Source organism: Schistosoma mansoni, assembly GCF_000237925.1.
Source record: "Schistosoma mansoni, WGS project CABG00000000 data, chromosome 1 unplaced supercontig 0034, strain Puerto Rico, whole genome shotgun sequence".
Lineage (NCBI taxonomy): Eukaryota > Metazoa > Platyhelminthes > Trematoda > Strigeidida > Schistosomatidae > Schistosoma > Schistosoma mansoni.
Window position 1 is genome coordinate 1,519,835 of NW_017385988.1, and position 22,327 is coordinate 1,542,161.

The following is a 22,327-nucleotide window of genomic DNA, read 5'->3' on the forward strand; positions in this document are numbered from 1 at the left end:
AGTATATAAACCGAGTATCTTTGAAATAAATGATTCACATAGCTGAAGCTGTAATTGGTGTTCTGGGAATCATTGGAAGGGCTAGGCGGACAAGGGACCAATAAGGACGCTAGACTGCTCATACCAGTTGAACGTCATTGATTTGTCAGTGTTAAGGTCGGAAAAGTATTTTCATTGGTGGATAATTCACTTGACAAAAAATCCGGACATAAAAATCAATAACGAATAAGCACGTCTTTTGTTTATTTTGTAAAGTCATAACAAATTAGTGACGATCTTGGTCAAGTCACAACAATTATGATAACTATTCTTTATCAGTAAACTTAAATACTTTGTGCAGTGTTTCATAGAAAATAAAATTTGTCGAACATTTCATTTGTATCTAGAGGGAAGACTGAAAACACGATTTATTATCCTTTCATTTAAAACAATGATGAATAGAATTTGATCACTTTTAATGCTTAAATAAAAATGATATTGGTCATTAATTACAGGTCAAATAATCCAAATATCTCAGTCCTATAAGAGGTTAATCACAGTCTGAATAGTTCAATGATAACGTCTTCGACTATGAAACTAGTCAACGTGGGTTCAAATTCACCAAAAAAAGTCAGTCTCCTCAAGACTGCATTTAAACCTATCTAATAACTGCCAACTAACACCAAACCTAGATTCAGAGTTTTCTGAGTCCAATCTCCAAACATCATATATGTATTTCCTTCTAGTAAATCTTATATTTGCTTACCATGCTTGTGAAATAAGGCTATATCGAGGCAATACACACAGTATGTACATATGCCAATAAGAGACTGACCAGTTGAAGTCTTAAACATCAATGGGAAGATTCAAACAAACAATACGAAGTGAATTTGTATAAATGTTTTGAAGTTTACATGTAAAATACAAGCCAATAATAACACATAAAGTATAATAATTATAATCAATATTCAATTCACAGTTTCTTTTCATGAATATAATCTAGTGACGAAACAAAAATCAATAACTTAAAGACCATTGTATAGACTAACACTACAAACCATTATTCTTCAATCAATCTCTCAATTACAACTATTTGGTACAGTTCTATACATTCTTTTTACTATACCAATAAGAACACTGAAAACCTTTACATATCTGGGCAACATCATCGATGAACACAGTGGATCTGATGCAGATGTGAAGACGCGGATCGCTAAAGCAAGAGCAGAATATTCACAACAAAAAAACATCTGGAACTCAAATCAATTATCAACCAACACCAAGGTTAGAATTTTCAATACAAATGTCAAGACAGTTCTACTGTATGGGACGGAAATCTGGAGAACTACGAAGGCCATCATCCAGAAGATACAAGTGTTTATTAACAGTTGTCTATGCAAAATACTTTGGACCCGTTGACCAGACACTATCATCAACAACACACTGTGGGAGAGAACAAATCAGATTCCATCCAGTGGAGGAAGAAATGAGGAAGAAGTTCTAGAAGTAGATAAGATACACATTGAGGAAAACACCCTACCGCGTCACAAGGCAAGCCTTCACATGGAATCCTGAAGGCCAAATAACACATTACGCTGAGAAATAGAGACAGACATGAGAAGAATGAACAAAAATTGGATAGAACTAGGAAGGAAAGCGCATGACAGAGTGAGTGGGTTGGAGAATGCTGGTCGGAAGCCCATGCTCGATTGGGAGTAACAGGAGTAATTAAGTAAGTAATAAAAACACCAACTTATAAATGATTTAACATAACATTAGTGTGATGAAGGGTTTCATACCAATTTTAGATATGTGAATATCAATACTAGAATAAAGGTTAACCGCAGGTGAAGTGTGGCACAATTAAGACGACATGTATACCCTAGATACGAAAGCTAACTACAAACCAAACATACACTAAAAACTAATAAACAGTCACTAGTTGCTTATTGACCTTCATTATGATCCTTGACGACTAACTTATTTTATAAGTTATCAATAATATGGTTTGATATTTTCTATACAAATACAATTCAATATCCTATAATTAAATATCAAGGCTTAGAAAGCATGATACCTTCTTACATCTAAGATCTATGATAGCATTTCTGATATGCGTTTTATTTTTTGTATGTAAACAAGACATTTTATAATGCATTATGTACTATTTACTATAGTGTATTTCCTCCTCTTGTTACCTGCTACAGTTTGGGCACCTGGGCAGTATCACAGCCCTCACACACAAATCAAATAAGATTTGTGCGTTGCATAAATATCTGGTACACATTACGCCGAGAAATAGAGACAAACATGAGAAGAATGAACAAAAAATGGATAGAACTAGAAAAGAAGGCCCAGGACAGAGTGGGTTGGAGAAAGCTGGTCAGCGGCCTATGCTCCATTGGGAGTAACAGGCGTAAGTAAGTAAAATAAGTAAAATATATCTGGTACCCCCTTGTACCAATATTAATGTTTAAATAAGTAAATAAATAATCTTCTCGTCAAAGTTAATTGTTATGTAATATGGATAAATATTCATTTTTCTAAGGAAAAAAAGAAGAAGAAAGAACCTGACCCGGAACAAAAGACAAAAACAATTAAATCTATTGCTTAGTGAATAAGTATCTTCTTAGGGTCAACAGAAAAATTAAAAAAAAAGAAGAATATTCCTGACTGATTATACTATACTACAGAATTTCAAACAATATCCTAATTGACAATAAACATTCTATGAAGAACAAAAATAAAGAAAACAAATTCAAATCATAAAAAAATTTGTATAAATTTTTTTCGGAGGGGGGGAAGGGGGAAATGAAAAAAATCATTGAATATATATTGATCATAGAAAAAGAAACAGGAAATTGTTTTCATTCTTTGTTTTTATTTTTGGTTGGAAAATAAGAAAAAAAGTAGAATCCAACTTGGAAGCATCATCAGTAGGAAAAATGAAGAAGAAGAAAATAAACCTGTTTCACAAATTTTTTTTCATTTATTTACTTATCTATTTATTTTCATAGTTGAAATCATGAGTCAATTGAAGCTAGACCACCATGAAAAACCTGGAAGCACTGAAATATCCACAAAAACCCCTTCTGATCTATAATCATATGCTCACTAGTGACCGACTGTAAGGAATGTTTCCTTGAGTTCTAGTGGGAAGTAGTGACCAGTGGAGTTCAATCGGGTCTATTGTGAGATAGTAACTCACTGAAGACACTTGTGGATGGTTGCTCAATTTCGTGGATTGGTTGAAGTTAGACATTAATATTGTTGGATGCCAGCCGGCTCAGTGGTCTAGAGGTTAAGCGCTCGCGCGCGAGACTGGTAGGTCCTGGGTTCGGATCTCGCGGGTGCGGGATCGTGGATGCGCACTGCTGAGGAGTCCCACAAGGGGACAAAACGGCCGTCCAGTGATCCCAGGTTTTTCATGATGGTCTAGCTTCCATTGACCGATGATTTCAACAATGAAAATACTGAAATATCCACAAAAACCTCTTCTTATCTATTTATGTTAAAGAAATCTGGTTAGATACTTTATTAGAAGAGCTGAAAACGTTTGGTTAGATAATACTACACAAAAGAAGGTAGATTAGATATATAGTAGGGTGATTAAAGTAGGTTATTTATAAGAGCTTTTGTAAAACTCTATGTATATAGTAATCAGGAAGTCAGAGAAACGTGGACTACCGGTAAGAATCATCTATTCATGAAGCTTCATTTCAACAAAGATTCTCTCAGCGATATTGTATGTAATAAACTACCCAGAACTACATCTAGGTTGTTTTTTTTTACCTAGTTAGTCGTTGATTGTCATATTCTAGTCAACCAATGTTGGTTGGTTAATTAGAGATTAGGTAACCTTTTTTCACTATTTTAGTGTGCATTTACTAAACCAACTTTCTCACTGAAAAAAAAACTATATTAGAGGGTAATACCAGACAACTTAGCTAACTAGAGATAATTTCCTTTTGTGGTTTGGGAACAGTCTAGTTGATCACGCTTGATCGACAGTGGGCATGTAGTAAATGAAACTTGATTACTCTGAACTATTAATCATATATTTTCAAGGTAATCCATTATCGTTCGACTTCATTTTTTACATATGGCGGAAGCTATAGGGATTGAAAATAATTACCCCAGCAATTATGTTCAAAAGAGACTTGTAATCTTTTTATCTATCTGTTGGACAGAGAAAACTTTGTAGACAATTCAGCACACAATTTTACAGTGTCTTCTAGTTACATTTTTATATCATTGGAGAAGTAAAACAGGTATTCAATAAGATAAGTGCAGATAAGAAGTAAATAATCTACCAATAGTAATAATATTAAACTAGATACCAATAAGCCCATCCTATTATTACCTTTTTGTATTCTAAGTCAAATTCATAAGGTTAAGGCATACAGTAAGTAAAGAAAAGGGGTATACAAAGAATTTACAAGGTAGTATTCGTAATTCCTCTTACTTATCGTAAACAATTCAAAATGTTTTGAAAAGAACTTTAGGTCAGTTATCAAACTATCTAAGTATATTTTGATGGCTTTCTAATACTAGGTAGATTTAAACAATTTGACAAGGCTACCTTATCTGATGAGAATATAAACGAAACAAGAGTTTCAACTATATTGTTACGTATAAACTACTATATGTAAACTGCAAAATATTACAATCTAAATATATGCCTACCTACCTATTTTCTTACTGATAGGCATATAAGACAGTATGAATGTCAACTTCGAAACAAACCGTCATTTAGAATTATACTAATAGTATTAAAGTACTGATGTAGGAAGGGATTAAAAAAATTTAAACAAAGAACTATATATATTTATAGTTGTGCCAAGTGTATACGATCAATCATTAGATTTATAATTAGGAAGTAACATTTCGCTACTATTAATATGTCAGTCTCATGTTAAACATCAATGAATTCCACCGTTTATGGCATTCTCTCATTGGAACTATTGAGAAGTTTTGTATTGTGGCAAAAAAGCTGGTTTCTAATGGTTTTCTGGCTAAAGTTAGTCATTAAAGTGAACTATCTTCGAACTGAACTAATCATCTACAAATATGACACATCATTAGCAATAATCTGTTAGCTAGTTACTAACTAGAAGAATTCATGATCGATAGGGTTTAGAATAACATTTAAAAAGTAGAAGAATTAAAAATTATTTTTATCATGAGTTTATATCATTTACAGTTATTAAAACTCACTAAACACGGTACATCTAAAAATCAAGGTCATGAGTGGATCGGACATACATTAAGGAAATCACTAAACTGCATCACGGGATAAGCCCTAATTTGGAATCCGGAAGGGAAGCGGAAAAGAGGAAGGCCTACGAAAACATTACGGCAGGAAATAGAAGCAGATATGAAAAGGATGAATGTTAACTGAAAAGAACTGGAAAGGATTGGCTGGGACAGGGTTGGATGGAGAATGCTGATGTTTGGCCTATGCTCCTACACAAGGGGTAACAGGCGTAAGTAAGTAAGTAAATAAGTAAGTGGATTACTTGATCTTCAGAGTTTATGCTTACTACAAAATCTAAACATCCTATATCTGAACATTGTTGATATCCTTATAGGTGCGTGCTACAAAGAACTTTTAATGTTCTTTATCTTCTCAAATAAACTGTGATTTTATGATGAAAATAAATTGTCAAATAATAAATATTTCATAGAATATAGTTGAAATCATGAGTCAATTGAAGCTAGACCACCACAGAAATACTTCATAGAATACTACAAAAATCCATTTCTTTATACCACAAATGATAATCTGAAGGAAGAACTAATCTACAGGATTTATTTTACCGGACAAATAATACATTGAAACAATATATATATATATATATATATATATATATATATATATACATTAACACCGTTGAATGCCAGCCGGCTCAGTGGTCTATCAATCAAGTGCTCCGGCGGGAGACTAGTAGGTCCTGGGTTCGAATCTTGCGAGGTGGGATCGTGGATGCGCACTGCTGAGGAGTATCACAATAGGACGAAACGGCCGTCCAGTGCTTCCAGGTTTTCCACGGTGATCTAGCTTCAGTTGACTCATGATTTCAACTATATATAAAAAATTACTTACAATCTATACACAAAACCCTCATATACGTATTTACTTAACAAAACAATGAGTATAGTTTAAACATTAGGAAAAAAAATTGAACATACGTACAAATTTGGGGGAATATGAATAATTATGATGACTAAAATTTTTAAGTGCCAAAATTAATTGTAAATTATTTGATGAATGCTTTATTTTGATTGGTTAGAAATAAAATAGAAAAAAAATAAAAAATAAATTTCTAACAACCAATCACAGATCAGCTTTTTTTAAACGAATTATTTGTTTAATTAAAATATACTACTTATTATATAGATTTAAATATGTATGTATTATAATACTCAATTACTTATCAACTTATTCATAGACAATCAAAAGAGGAATGATAAGTGTACATAAGATGGATGATGTGAAAAATGTAATTTAATTTTGCTCAATAATGATTAAATTCATTCTAACTTTATGATTTTGAAGGTTTAATACAGTTTAGAAAAAGAAAAGAAAAATAATTTTATCATTCTTATTCATTATAAAAATATAATTATTATTTGTTAGAAAGTAATTTATTAAGTTACTACTGGTTTTGTAAACTCCGCCTGTAGACCCTCCGGGGTCTACTACCGGTCTCAAGCCCGGATAAAGGGGGAGGGTTGGTCATGGGGTTAATGACCCCATCCCGTAGAAAACTAACTAGCTCAAAAAACGCTAACCAGAAAAACTGGTTTTGACAGATGATAAGCCTATTTCACAATTGATTGATCACTGGGTGATGATCAATATTATGTGTGTCAGGTCCTTCTTAGTGCAGATCGAAACCTATTGACCAAGATGTAATGTGGTCATTAGTCCAGAGTTTCCTGTTGACTACATCCAACCACTATCTTATGATAAGCCTATTTATTCTAAAAACTGCTATTGAAAAAGCTTTAAAATGTTTGGTTGACAACTTTTACAGATTTTGTAAATATATTTAGCATTAATTGTATAATCAGTATGTACATATTAACCTTGTATACAAACATAAACAAAATCAATGGCTCTTCAGTAGTTCACATTATAAAACTATTAGTAAGTGCTATTATCAGTTCAAAGATATTGTTAATCATATGTCATAGTTCGCTGTTAGTGGGTTGGTTGGTAAAAGCCCTAGTCCTAGGTTTTGTCATGGTTCTTGGAGCATCTTCTTAATGATGAAAAACCTGTACTACATCTGAACATTGGAATGGTTCCATTGTGACACTCAGTTTCCTCTGGTAAAATTAGGTATTTTAAGACCATCTTAGGCACTGAACAGATAGCAACGTCATACTTTCAGATTTTAGCGATCATTTTTATTTGATTTCAAACACGCAACTTTTCTCACTTTAAAAATCATATTTTACAGATGTAAAACGATACAAAATAGACCACTGAGTATCATATTAACCTCTTGTTTTGCAAACAAATATCCAACCTACATTGCAAACGACTCAAGTTGACCAAAATCAAGCTAGCTTTTCGTTATCTTAACACACTTTTCTTTACATACCAGATGTCTCATAAGGCACTACAGAAAATTCATATTTTCAACACTGTTAACATGGTTGGATGACCTATTTAGTATACAGTTAACCATACAGTTAACTATATGCCTATTTATATTAGATAATTTTGATATTCAATTATATTTCCTCAAAAAAGCTTGATCAGATTGCCCAGCGAAACGTTATATTTACCTAAAATTCATTCGTTGAGATTTTACAAATATATTTTTTCACCTTAGTGTCTTAAATTAACATGGCGCCCAAATACTGTGAAACTATTCGTTCAAATTTAGACGAAGTTCTTATATATGGTAATTCTTTTATCATATTAATATTCTCAAATGGAGTTTTGTTCTCTGAGCTGGATGGTTCAGTCGTGGAGCTTACATCGTTCTTCTGAACGATATCATCAGCACAAACTTCAGGTAGAAGTGAAGTGTTCGTATTTCTCCACATGTGGTTCACAGCTTCTCCTGTAGACCTCGATGTTGATTGGTTCTTGTTGACTACCTGAGCTACAAATCTTCTTCACCAGCTCATGTTCTCAAATGTTATTTTCATATATTTTTGAATGAAAACTCATACTTTTGATAGTATCGATGACAACATTAATAAGTGGGAGATAATTTATAGTTACATATTCAAGTGATGTATTTCCGAGTATCTGTCAATTATATAAAAACAATCAAAGCGTTAACTAAGTGGTTTAACTACTCAAATTACACCTTTATTCATACTAAATTCAATCTAAGAAACTGAATAGCATTTCCATTGTTACATACAGCATAATAACTTATGACTTAAATTTTAATATAAGAATATTTACTTGGTTACTAAGTTGTAGCAAATTTATAAGTATAAGCTCTTACAAAACTAAAGAGTCAAGAATGAAACCTTTCCATTCAACGACATTAAACAATCTACCACATTCGAAGAAACAGAAATTTGTTTATATATGAAGTCAAAATATCATTTATTTGGTAATCTTGATAGAAAAAATAAGGAGGAATTATTCTATCAAAAATTTGTAGAAGGCACTAAACTAATTTGAAAATCATTCTGTTGAACTTAAGAGATATTTTCAACTATTAAAATTACTATATTGTTCACAAAAACCCCATCTGATATTAATCAACATATGCTCACTAGTGATTGGCTTCAAGAGGTATTTCTTGGAGTTCTAGTAAGAAGCAGTGATCAATGGAGTTCAACAGGGTCTGTTGCGAGATAGTAACTCACTGAAGACGATGGTGGACGGTTGCTCAGTTTCATGGATTGGTTGAAATTAGACATTAACACCGTTGGATGCCGTCTTAGTGTTCTAGAGGTTAAGCTTTCGCGCGCGAGACCAATAGGTCCTAAGTTCGTGTCCCGTGAGGTGGGATCGTAGATGCTCACTGCTGAGGAGTCCCATAATAGCATGAAACGGCTGTCCAGTCTTTCCAGGTTTTCCATGATGTTCTAGCTTCAATTGAATCATGATCTCAACTATTGAAATTGATATAATATCCACAAACAATCCCCTTCTGATATTAAAAAAAACTATGTATTTGACTTCTTTTTGAAAAGGAAATCACTCATGAAGATCCTGATTTATGTACAAAGTATTACACTTTACAATAAACAGTACAAATATATACATATTAGGAAATCACCCAATTGTGTCACAAGACAAGCCCTAACATGGAATCCTGAAGGCTAAAGGAGAAGAGGAAGACCAAAGAACACATTACGCCGAGAAATAGAGACAGACATGAGAAGAATAAACAAAAAATGGATAGAACTAGGAAAAAAGGCCCAGGACAGAGTGGGTTGGAGAATGCTGGTCGGCAGCCTATGCTCCATTGGGAGTAACAGGCGTAAGTGAAAGTAAGTAAGTAAGTAGGAATGAATTATGTAATATATTTATTTGATATATATCATAGAAATTCAAAAGTTTAAAACTGATCTATTTTCATAGTTTGTCTTAGTAACTTCTTTAGAATTCCTGTGAATGATAAGCCCTAGTAAAATAATAGATTAGTACAATCACTTATGAAAATCAACTGAACAGAACACTAGAACAACCTTTGAATAGATTTAACATATAATTGTAATCATTTTCTTTATAGAACATTAGATTATTTAAAGAGTAGTTGAGGTGTAACTCCGCCTGTAGCTCCTCAGGGTGCTACTGCCGGTCCCAAGCCTGGATAAAGGAGGGTTGGGTATGGGGTTAGCTACCCAATCCCGTAGAAAACCAGCCCGCTAAAAAACGCTAACCAGAAAGTAAGATGAGATGTTATATGTAAAAGAAGATTATCCAATTATTCTTTTTATCTGGTAATTATAGGATATATTGTTTCATAGAACCACACTTAAGATCCACACATATTTCTGATTTCTTTAAAAGTATATTTAAATTATTGGGTTGATAGAGTAATAGAACTTTATAAAAAAACAATAACATACTAATAAGCATTACAGAATAACTGTAGTTAACAATCGTCAAAAAAATAGAATGTATTGGACGGTGGTTTTACTCTGATATAGATCATCTCAGTGGTTAGTACTCAAAAACAAATCATAGACAAAACCAAGAACATTTACCCAACACTGAGAAAGAGAGTGTTAGCTTTGAATCATTGAATCAAATGGTTGAATTCAATTTGGGATTCAAATATAGATTGGACAAATTTCATGAACCTTCTGTTTTGATAATACTATTATTATCTTATAGGAGTGGTTAGATTTCTTATGTATGTTACTTCAGAATGCATGTTGTGTGTCTTAGAAGAGATGCCATTTACTTCTAATTATAAGAAGTGTATTTCAGTGGCTTTTACTGTGGTCTATATTTTCATGTAATCATTACGTAACGGAAAATTTTAAGGTTTTATAAAGTCATCTTGGAAAACTATAAAACGTTTACATATGTTACGTAATAACTTACTTCATCTTCTTTGTTTGGTTGTTCTCCAGAATGATACATATTACGTTCGTTTTCCTTCCTAAAAACAAAATTTATTTGGTTTTTAATATCATTAACTGATACTAGTTACAAAATTATTAAAAATTAAGAAGAACTGTAAAGTTGTTTAATCCACGACACTGATGTATTCTCATACCTAATTACACATGCTTCCCCCTCGTGGAGGAGCATAGGCCACCAAACACCACTCTATCCAACTCTATCCTGGACAATCTTTTCCACTTCTTTTCAGTTGCTTTGTGTGTGCGTTTATAGTAGAAAATTGTGTCGCCTATTACCAATTTGTTGAATGCACATAAATTTGCGAAGCTCTCCCCATTTTCATTTCTCTCTCCTAGTCAGTGCATGCCGTCCCATTATATCTTCATTCCCCATGTTGTCCGCTCCGACTTTGGCGTTAAGGTCTCCCATCAGGATGGTAAGATCCTTTTATGGGCACTTCGTTATGACTGATTGCAGCCTCGAGTAGAACTGACCTTTATCGTCATCACTGCTATCACTGAAAGGTGCAAAACATTGGATAACATTTACTGTGATTCTCTTCATCTTTCTTTTAAATGATGCCTTGGTGATTCTGGATCCGTGAGATTTCTATTCTACAAGTACTTTTCGCGCCTCTCTGGACAGCATTAGAGCAAATCCCTAAGTGTGTGGAGCATTTTCTTCTTCGTGTTTGGAGTACAGTAGAACCCCTCCCGAATCTATCCTTTTCTGTCTAGCTTGTGTTCAATGGGTTCCACTGATTCCAATCACCACCATGTTGTATCTTCTCATTTCCGTAGCTATTTGATTTGTCCTCACTATCTTCCACATTGTCCGAACATCCCATGTATCTAAATTAATTGTTGCTCTGGTTGTTAGAAGAATCATCAGCCTTGTAACTTTCGAAGAATCTTGGCTCATACTATGAGGTGTCATAATTCTTCTGGATGAAGATCGTTCAACTTGGAGGACAGAGTCCTGACGGTTTAATTTGTTTATTCTGGTTATCGCTTTTTTCAGAATGGTTGTTTTCTGCGAGATGGGGTTGCTGATCCAATGTACAACTATCCTCGTTTACCCTGTCTTGGGACTGACAGTAACCCTAGATGAGCTACAGTCGGAGTTGATGTATTCTAATAGCTTCTGCATAAGATCTTTAGGTAACGTCTACTCTGTAATACTTAGTTTCTAAGTGAAACTCCTGAAGTTTTAACGAGGATCACTACTTTTTTAATGTAACATAGTCGTGAAAGAAGCAGTACCCATTGAAGAAAATAATCGCCAGGAGGATCTTTGATAGTAGTCAGAACATCTATTTAGCGTTTCCTCGTTTCAATCGTTTTCATATTCATAACAGTTTTGGGTGAAAATTAATTTCATGAGACACGAAATTTTAACTGAACCACTTAGTTCAATGACATACTACAACTATTAATTTACGTTATCTTTTCATTAGGAACATTTTCGCTTCACAGTATACGAGAGAATTATGAGTTGTGAAGTAACGACCTACTCAATCATGTTTCAGTAGCTTAAAGAAGTTAGAATAAAATATGAGAATTGGGTTTCAACCATTAGTTTTAAGAATTTTTTTATATATTTTCAATATTAGCTGTCTGTCTAGATTCATAACCTTCTAATTGTTGTGTTAATTTTGCAGACTATTCACTTACATACACACTGGCTAGAATCTGCAACCGTTTTTTATGGTAAATAAAAGTTCTCGACCGAACAAATCCACATAAATGTATACCTATCATAACTTACATTACGTTAACTAGTTTTCTATCTCTGTATCCACGATAATTTGCTTGAATTCGAGTTGCTGCATTTTCCTCACGTAGGTGTTCAGTTTCTTGGCTGGCTAAATGTCTACGATATTCTGCTTGAATACGTACAGCGGCCTCTTGATGTTCAGGATTGTTAATGTTGCACGTACCAGTCTTTGATTTATTTTGTATAACGGAAAAAAACATTTGGGAAATTATAACATAAGAGTCATTCTGTTTGAACTATGTAGAAATATAAAATACACGGTAATTCATTTAACAAAGCAATGCAGATAAGTTATTATTTCTGTTTATTTTTCTCGTCACTTGATTTAGTAGAAGTCAGTGGAAACAAAAACTCCGCCTGTAGCTCTTCTAGAGTTACTGCCGGTCCCAAGCTCGGGTAAAGGAGGAGGGTTGGGCATGGGTTAGCGACCTCATCCCGTAGAAAAGCTAACTCGCTAAAAAAACGCTAACCAGAAAAAATAATTCAAACCATTTAAACTCTGCCCTGGGAGTTGAAGGAATAATTATGACGCCTCATGATGAAAGCCGAGATTCTTCTGAAGTCACGAGGCCAACGTACCTTCTAACAACCAGAACAACACTCTTTATATGTACATGGAACGTCCGGACGCAAAATACTCAACACCCATGGGCCGGATACTATCAGCAACAACATTTTATGGGAGAGGACAAACTAGCTTCCAGCTGAAGAGGAAATTAGGGAAAGACGTTGGAAGTGGATAGGACATACATTAAGGAAATCCCCAATGTGCATTACAAGGCAATCCCTAACTTGGAATCCGGAAGGGAAGCGGAAAAGAGGAAGGCCAAAGAACACATTACGCCGGGAAATAGAAACAGATATGAAAAAGGATGAATGCTAACTGTAAAGAACTGGAAAGGAAGGCTCAGGGCAGAGTCGGATGGAGAATGCTGGTGAGCGGCCTATGCTCCTCGACGAGAAGTAACAGGCGTAAGTAAGTAATTAAGTTGATTTGGCAGAAGTCAGTGGAAACAAAATTGAGAATTACAAATGCCGAGTTGAAAATCATGCAATAATGTTTCATATATCTCCTTTGTGAACTCAAATATACAACTTAAGAAGTAAAAATACACTTCCTTGACTTTCTATTACACAACGTAAAAAAAATGTATAAGTATTTTAAAAGTATTCATAAAAGTGCAATAGAATCAGTCCTACTATTAATAAACATACAGCCTTTTGACTGTTCACAAGCACTATTTAGAGGATAACTGAGCAATGATCTATATAGAAAAGCTTTTAGTGTTATAGACAAAAGAGTAAATCCTTCAAACATCTGATAAGGACTTGGTGAGGAATGACTCAGTCGATTAGAGTGAGGATGATATTGATCCTTTCAATCGTCTGTGACAAGCCACCAGATCTTAAGGAGTAATTATGTGACTTAATCAATTAGTTATATTTGTTGGATATAGAGGCTTAATTGTATGAAAATGTAATTTTGTGTTCACAAAGTTACGTTGTTGACTAAATGATGCTAAATACTACTCAGTTCAAGGTATACAAATATGACTGCAAATGATCCATATGAAAGGTAATGTATTCATGTGTCATTTTAGTTTGTTACGGGGATCAAGTTAATTATTTGTGTGCCTACTCTCGTCATCTGATTCACAGTTTTCTAGTACCAAGTCAGTTAAGCACCCTGTAAATACGGCGGATAAAAAGCATCATAAAATTTGCAATCCTATTCATCTAACCAATAATGTTTAATGATATTTAATTTAAAGCACATTCCAAAACCAGTAATAACCATAAATTCAAGATCCAGGTCAATAGTAGCACGAACGGGTTTATACCTAATGTTGTGTGGAGTAAAACATGAATAAAGTTTACAAAATATATTGTTGTGTTAGTAACCATATAAATTGAAGGAAATAGTGTATTACTGTTAGGTATCCAAACATGAGTCTTCTTTCTTATGTTATTAATAAGTAGTAAAATTTGCTGATTCTGAATTCAAGACTATGAAACTATCTACATTGTTGTAAGTCTGTAACAACTTCAGTCCTACTATAAGTTAAATAAATGTCGGGATCAATCTGTATATTTTACTGTGAAAGCGAATATCGTGCAACTGTTCACGGTTTATACTCTCCAACAGCTCACTAATCCTAAACAAAACTGGTTTTTCAAAGTGTCATAAACTACAATTATTATTATTATTATATTCATGAGCCACCTAATACTATAGGCCAAATACATGATCAGATCATATTACTTTATTCTTCGTGTTCCTTTATTGATTTAACATAAGACGTAAAAATTCACATTATTAAACTCGTTATTAGTTTTCGTCCTCTCTTAATTCACTTTTTAAGTGAAAAGCTTTCTTACATGTACCTTTCTATGGTGATTTTTAACTGTCCAACATAAGATAGATAAAAAATCCAAGGATGAGCTATAAAGAGGTCATAAGACTAGAAATGAACAAGCAGTTTTATAAGTCTAAAACGTTTGTGCTATAAGTCAACTTATGCAAATGACGTGAACCTGTTATGGAAAGATGAAACATCTGGTCAGATGTAAAGCAGGTTAAAACACAACAACGTATACATGCTTAACCATCTTGGCACGCAAATTCATAATGAAGCCTATTTAGAAAAACCAGATCGGTACTGAGTGATATGATCTTGTCGAACTATTCATTTTAGAAAGCTATTAAATAATACAAATCCAACTTCAAGTGGAACTTTAATGCGACCAGCGTTCAATGTAGTTCACACGCGGTTAACATGCCAAATCCTAAATGTCTCTGAAAGATCTCTTTGAATTTATTCTCAAACAAGTAGGGAATGACGCTGATTTTTCTGTTTACTTTTTTATATAGTTCCAAAATAGTTTTTCCAATCACTTAAACATATCAGGAGATTTACAATACATAATGAACAACAATTGACTACTCAGAGCGACTACTGGTGATGGTTGAAATCATCTTATAAATGCTCAAAATAACTTTTTTGACATTCGACATTAGTGCTGACCTTGCTAGTATTACGAACGTTACTAGCTAAAAGCGCTGCCAGAGTATCCCACTTTCTTATCGAGGTGGTGCACCTGAAAAATTCTGATATCAGCACAGCTTGGTTCTGCAAAAAGAAAATGGCTTGAGGGAAGTGCATCTCAGATTTTATAATCAGTATACACGTACATATAATCGAAACTCAAGAAGAGATCGTTTATACATGAACGTTTACTACCCACAGTCTTGTACCACTAGAATTCTCTGCTACAGTATTTGGCATTAGGACTTTTTATTGTCACATTCAAAGTGAAGTCTGATCTCCATCATACAACATAGGCCACCTAGGTTTCTATTTTTATAACTTAGAGTAGAGAACTTTCGAGAAAAAATGGTTTTAACAGAGCCAAATAACGCTCAGCAAGCGAATCTATCTTATAAAGAAATAACAGCCTATTTTCCAGTATCTAGTTGGTATAATCAATGGCTCACGGCATTAATTAGGACTGTCATGAGAGTGATTTTGAATAAAAGTTGGGGTAAAAACCAACGCCTTGTTGTACATACATCTTTCTCGAAAAATAAGTTAGTCCACCCCAACTCCATTCTGATCTAAAAAAAGCAATTTCTGTTCGAATTATTAAGAAACTTAAGTGCTGCCACCACCATGTTTGAGGCACAGTTTGGTATACAATTATTTTAGAAACTAAAGTCTAAAGCTACATATAGGTAGGGTTCACAAAGAATACTAATAATAATTCCATTTATTTTAGTGAAACATTTTGTACAGACCTAACAAGCATATAGCCGTCCGCTCCCGTCAAACAAAATCCGGGAGCGTTACTCTTACTGTTGGACAAGGGTCCTTGAAAACTATGATAAATATAACCCATTTCTTCAGACATCTCGAAATCTTATTGAAATTTTAAACAAAAAAAAATCAAGAACACATCTTACACAGTACGCTTTGTTGTTATAATACCGATCATTTAGTTTTGCGCCAAGCTGAGCCAAATCTTCAGTCCCAGTTTCTTAATATAAGTTTGATGGAATGGCAACAATAATACCTTCTCTTTTTAAAAGCAACTCTTCAAAGTATTTGGCACCAAAACCATAAATATCTTTCGGTTGGTGTCTTAACACTTCCCTCGCGAAACCTTCCAGTAAGTTTGGAAAACCATGCGGAACTCTTAATGTTGTATTCGAAAAAGGCACGGCCATGTCTTTTTCAAATATTAACAGTTTCTATGACTCTACTGAGTAGTTCATCGGAGAACATTTAAACAAATTATCTGTACCTCGTGCATTTCACTTACTAAGGTGAGGCACAACAGTTCAGATGGTTTAAGTGAATTTAGGCGAAAAAGAAGGAGCTTCCGCTAAACGGGCTTCCGTATGTAGTTGCAGTGGATCACTTATCACTTCAGTCTTCAGTAGTAAGGATAAGAGGTCAGTTGAGTTATATTAATCTTCGCATATTGTAGCACTGTGAAGACCCAATATCACTTTGAATACATCGATGTGATTAGATGATATTACGTTTTCTGGTAGGGAATTCCAGTTATTCACTACTCCATCTGAGAAAACGGAACACCTGACATAAACTATTTGAACTCGATTTTTGAACTTTCTTAGAACATCCTCTCAAATTATCGTTTCCAGATGAAACTAAAATATGGGGCCTATTATAACCAAGATCTTTGTTCAGTATATGATAAGTCAATATTAGATCAACCCGTAGCCCGAGGTAAATAGGTTGAGGCGTCGCAGTCTGTTTTCATAACATAGACCACAGAGACCTTTTACCATTTTGGTTCCTCGCAGTTGAGCTTGTTCTAGCAAAGCTGCCTTATACTTGACACAGGGACACATATTTCGAATGCTGTAACCTTAAAAGAGCAACAGAAGGAGTTTTGATGGTCGATATTCGATACCATCCTTAAACTTCGTATATTGTTCGTCCTAGTAACCGTTACTCGATAACGCCCCAACGGTGCATAAATCAGAAGGCGAATACGCAGTGTTGATAGCATTTATTATTGAACCACACACAGATATCCAAAATTACAGGCACGTTAAGCAAGCATGAAAGAGTAGTGCCGTAAAGCAAGCGAGTGAGCGCGCGAGTCGAATGAGCAAGCGAGAGATCGATTGATCGAGTAAGCGAACACAGTGAACAGGATTAGGATGCACATATTTATACAAGTGAAAATGAACGAATTATCGAATCAATTAAGCGATTAATATCAAGCGTATATAATAAATGTACAATAGTGTAGATAGATTGTTATTGTACGAATAACTCTGTCCGTTAAATAAGTTAACAAAAGGCTTGACCAAATTAGACATGAACAAACTCAATTGTATATGAGCTACTATAGAGTTTTTTGACACTGTGGTTACTAAATAATCTCCGACAGTACAAGCTTTATGGGATTCCAACAGGGTATTTAATTGCTGTTTTTGTCTAAGGCTAGAGTTAACACTTTGTAATTCAGAACAGTTAAGTGTGAAATCATTACCAACAGGCCACCGTTCAATAAGAGACGAGAACTCATTCATTTCAACAGGGTTTGTATAAAGGTAGAAATCAGCACAAATAAAGTGAGACCGTTCGCATATTTAAAAATGTTTTCTGTGGATGATGGCTGATCATGCAAAAAGAAAGAGGAAGTGAGACGGCAACGAACAGCTCCATTGTGACAAACCCTTTTGTGTCAGTGGAGACTTTGAAAATTTTCCCCAAAACACAATATACTGTTCCCTTTCAGATGGGTAGAAATACAGAAAAACGATTGTCCAGCTGTTAATCTTGATGCTGATCAACTTTTTAAGTAGATATTGACTTGAAATAAAGTTAAAGGCAGAAGTATAGTCCAGAAAAGGGCGACGAACATACTTCCCACTCTTTTCCAAGCTGAACACTATGTTATGCAGAAAAACAGCAGCATTTGTAAGCAAACTGATTCGGATCAATGTGCTGTCTTCATACAGATTGACGTGGGAGTATTAACAATCTTTCTGTTGGTTTGAGAAAAGATGAAGTTACTCTATTCTTTTCATCAGACACTTTCTTAGGTATTGGAATTATTCTTATCTTTCTGCACACTCTCAGTATGAAGTTAGTTGTGAAGGAATTGTTAAAGATGCCCGTACATAGATAATACAGAATATCAGCACACTTAAAATGAACGTTTGGGATTTCATCACCTCCTAAATATTGGGACGAGTTGATTGACTGTAGACATTTTCGCACATCAGTTTCGGGGAAAGTCGGAACACACTTATCCCTCAAACCTGTGGATTTAGGAAGCATGACATCTGATGGCTGGCACACTAAAAGATTATTTAAGTCACGAACATTCAGTTGGTCATCGTTTCTAATGTGTCGCTCGCCTGTAAGCTTTTTAAATAGTTTCCACAAACTTGGAGAGTGTTTACAAGATAGAGGTTCCTGAGTAATCATTGAAATCAGACGTCTAATCTCTAGGTTTATTAGATAATTTAGCTCTCTAACGTCAATAGAGTTTTCCTTCTTGTACATTCTTTATTCTGTCCTTTATAATCATCTAATCTGTAGAAATGTAAATCGATCAAGACTAAGAAAAAGTATTTCGGTAGGACAGCGAATATCAAACAAAATTTAAGATAACGAATGGTAACATCAGTAGTGTTTTCCGGTTGGTCATCCTTGATTTACTGTACGAAACATTTCTTTCAGACTTTGGATATTTTCTTTCCAGCGATTCCAGTACTTGACTTTCTCTGTTTGATTTAAGCGTCTACTGTTTCCAACCTTGCCATATACGTTCGGTAAAACAAATTATACAATGACCAAAACTAGACAGTGGAGCATGTTTACGAGTCACACATGTTCACACATCAATAATGAAAAAATAAATCTGAATGGGTACTGAACTAGCGGGAAAATCTGTTATATTTCGGTGATCTAGTGATGAGAGTAGGCTACAACCACACAAATTAAGATTACCACATACAAGTGAAAATGAACCATTGAATGCAGTAACAGAAAAGTCAATGAATTCATCAACAAAAACAGGTAATACAGATGACGTGCAGTTCGGAGTCATATAGATGTTAGTAACATAAATATAACCGTATTTATTTAAATATTTTGGATGAAGTCTTAAGATTAAATAGTAAGTAAAGCCGTCTGAAAACCTAACACATGCAAAATTAGGTCTAGAACAGCACACATATACAAATGTAGCTAATTCGCTGCTGCACATTCATTATTGTTGATTGGTCCTGAAGACAAATATTGAAGTTTTGCAGTGGTACTAAAAAATCATCCAGAGAATCATTTACCCAGGATTCCTGAATTGTGAATACACCACAGTCGCTCCTAAATAGGTTATGAGATTAATGGACATAATAATGTGTTGCACCTCTGGTTTCCAGGTTTTACCCCGAAAGTTTTTGTTAGGACTGAGCTTAATTAAATAGTTCAGGGGGTTCCCAGGAGTATTTAAGATGCTATACTGTGATGATCATTAGTATTTGAATTATTATACGAACTACGACTGCCGGAAATAACGCAAATTAGGCCAAAAAGAAGTAGGTGCGCACAAAAAGCGTTTTGTATTTGAAGTTCAAAATCAGTACAATGGAATCATTAGTTCATACAAACACCATATATACGTCTTTAGAAGATCGCCTCTAAGATGCCTGTACTTCAGTAAATAAATATTCACGGATTTTAGGCGCTCCTCATAAGGTTTGCACGTGAGTCCTCAGACTGGTTTCATGGCTCGCTTTAGGATTCGTTCCTGTGCGTTTTTACCTTGTCGGTTGATTAGACTTTCAAGGAGAAAATTAGCTGGTTAATGAACAGCCATGTTACCGCACCTAGAAGTTGCTGTTCAGTCGAATATTTCAAATACCAAACTATAATTAGTGCTCTGAAATCCAAGAAACAAGGAATTCATGAGGTTGGAAGTGATCGCCTTGAACCACAGCCGCAAATATTTAATTTGTCTAAGCCGGGTTAAATCAAGAATTATGAATATTGTGTGTAACTGATAGTGTAGTGGTATTGGTTTTAGATCAAACAATCTTTGTAGCTGTGTCTATAAGTACTGAGAAAACTTTATTTCGTCATTTAGCACGGAGGGAAATTCAGAGATAGTGAAGGCGGAAACACTTAACCGGTTTGTTATGGTTCGGCCGCAAAGGCATGATGACTTTTTGAAATTTCTTCTCTTTCAGTTTACTTATCGTATCCTGCTTGCAGCCCATATGTGCTTTCCAGAAGTGCCAAGTATATTCCTGACTTTCACAGTAGGGTATTTCAGTATAGATAGTGACGTGACTTCCACGTAAGAACTTATAGGTGTGGTAGTCATATAGAAATACGGTTTACTTCGGCATAAGTACATTTGTCTTTGCTACTATAATAATAAACCTAATCCCAAAATCCTAGATCTGTCATGATGTGACTACCTGATCTACAAGACTTTACGTGAAAGTCACATAGTTGTCTATTCTAACTTGTCGTATCGTGACAGTCAAAAATACGACTTTTAGCACTTCTGAAGATCACATTTGAGCTGGGGATAAAATAATGTATTTATTGTGGGAAGGTATAAGTCACAGAAAATGACCACGCCTATAAGGCCTAGCCATGCCATACCGATCAATCGTTCCCATGTTCACCATTGTTGACTTACTCTTAATGTTATATGTCGGAAAAAATATTCGCAGTGATTATACGCCCAATTTCGAAGATCGTATGGTTAGGGATTAATACCACTACAGTCATATTATGGCAAATCTACAATTGCAGTATCATGTATATTGTTCTAGTAGCATAGATAAATACACTTAATATCGACCAATACAGTAATCCGAAAACAGTTCAACTGGACTCCGTTTTATCCGCAGTAAATTGATCACCGTTAAAGTTGCCTAAAATATACCGAAATCTGAATTGAAACACATTTAAGCACTCCAGAAAAGACCACTGCTAGACAGTCTCAAATTACCCAGGGAATCCTAAATTATGCTTGTAACTAAAAATCGAAACATTCGACACATATCAAAGCCGTGAAGGTTACTACTACTTATTAAGTTTTTACTGTGAGGTCACGTGATTCCTCGTACGCTCATCTTATTTAACTGTAACCTTTAAAGTAGTCTAGGTATGCCCCGAAACTGAGACCACTTTAACACATCACAAACCGCCTGATAGTCTTATTTCAGAAATTCGAAATATTCAAGTGAAAGTTTTCTCAGAATAATGAGGGTCTTTTCAATAATCTACATAACAGCTTCATCACTCAGTTTCCAAAAACCGGAAACCTATGTTACACAATATAGGTTGCAACTTAGTTTGTGCGTGTACTCTGGTGGTGAACACTGAAATGATTTTTTTCTAGTTATATTTCACTGCTTGAAGTAATAGCGATTTTTTATGCTTTTATGACTGTAAAATAGCTGCTTAAAAACACATGGCCTTGAATTTTCCGTTTTCCGTTTTGAATCCTTCATAGCACGAAACACCTATTACCGTTCACAAATACACTGTTACACACATATGTCTCTTGTTCTCAGTTTCCTGTTGTTAAGATAACAGAACTTTAATATATTTACTATCTACGTTTACGGATCACAGTAACATTCTTATCGTATACTTTATGTGGATATATATCTCGAACCATAACAATTGTGATTGAAATTATTAACTACTAATAATTTTGGATTACGAGATCAAAAGAATAATTTCTTTTGGTTAGCGTTTTTTTTAGCGAGTCCATTTTCTATGGGATGAGGTCGCTAACCCCATGCCCAACCCTCCTCCTTTATCCGGGTTTGGGACCGGTAGTAGCCCCCGGAGGTACAGGCGGAGTGGGTCGGAGAATGCTGGTCGTTGGCTTTTGCTCCATTGGGAGTAACAGGCGTAAGTAAGTAAGTATATACGATCAAAAGAAACTCGTACACGCCAATTCTTCACCATTCAAGTAACGTCCAGTATATTTTTTTTATGT

At 34.6% G+C, this 22,327-nt stretch overlaps 1 protein-coding gene across 1 annotated transcript in view; it reads right to left on the reverse strand.

The window, feature by feature from the left end:
- Nucleotides 1-16,541, reverse strand: part of Smp_155280 (Sp17 protein, putative) — a gene marked incomplete at both ends in the record, with an annotated part of 30,491 nt that extends 13,950 nt beyond the window's left edge. The window contains 4 exons of the mRNA XM_018791889.1: nt 10,520-10,577; nt 12,308-12,552; nt 16,278-16,351; nt 16,388-16,541. Coding sequence (XP_018644994.1) covers nt 10,520-10,577; nt 12,308-12,552; nt 16,278-16,351; nt 16,388-16,541 — 531 coding nt within the window. The remainder of the gene's footprint in view (nt 1-10,519; nt 10,578-12,307; nt 12,553-16,277; nt 16,352-16,387) is intronic.
- Between the last annotated feature and the right edge of the window lie 5,786 nt (nt 16,542-22,327).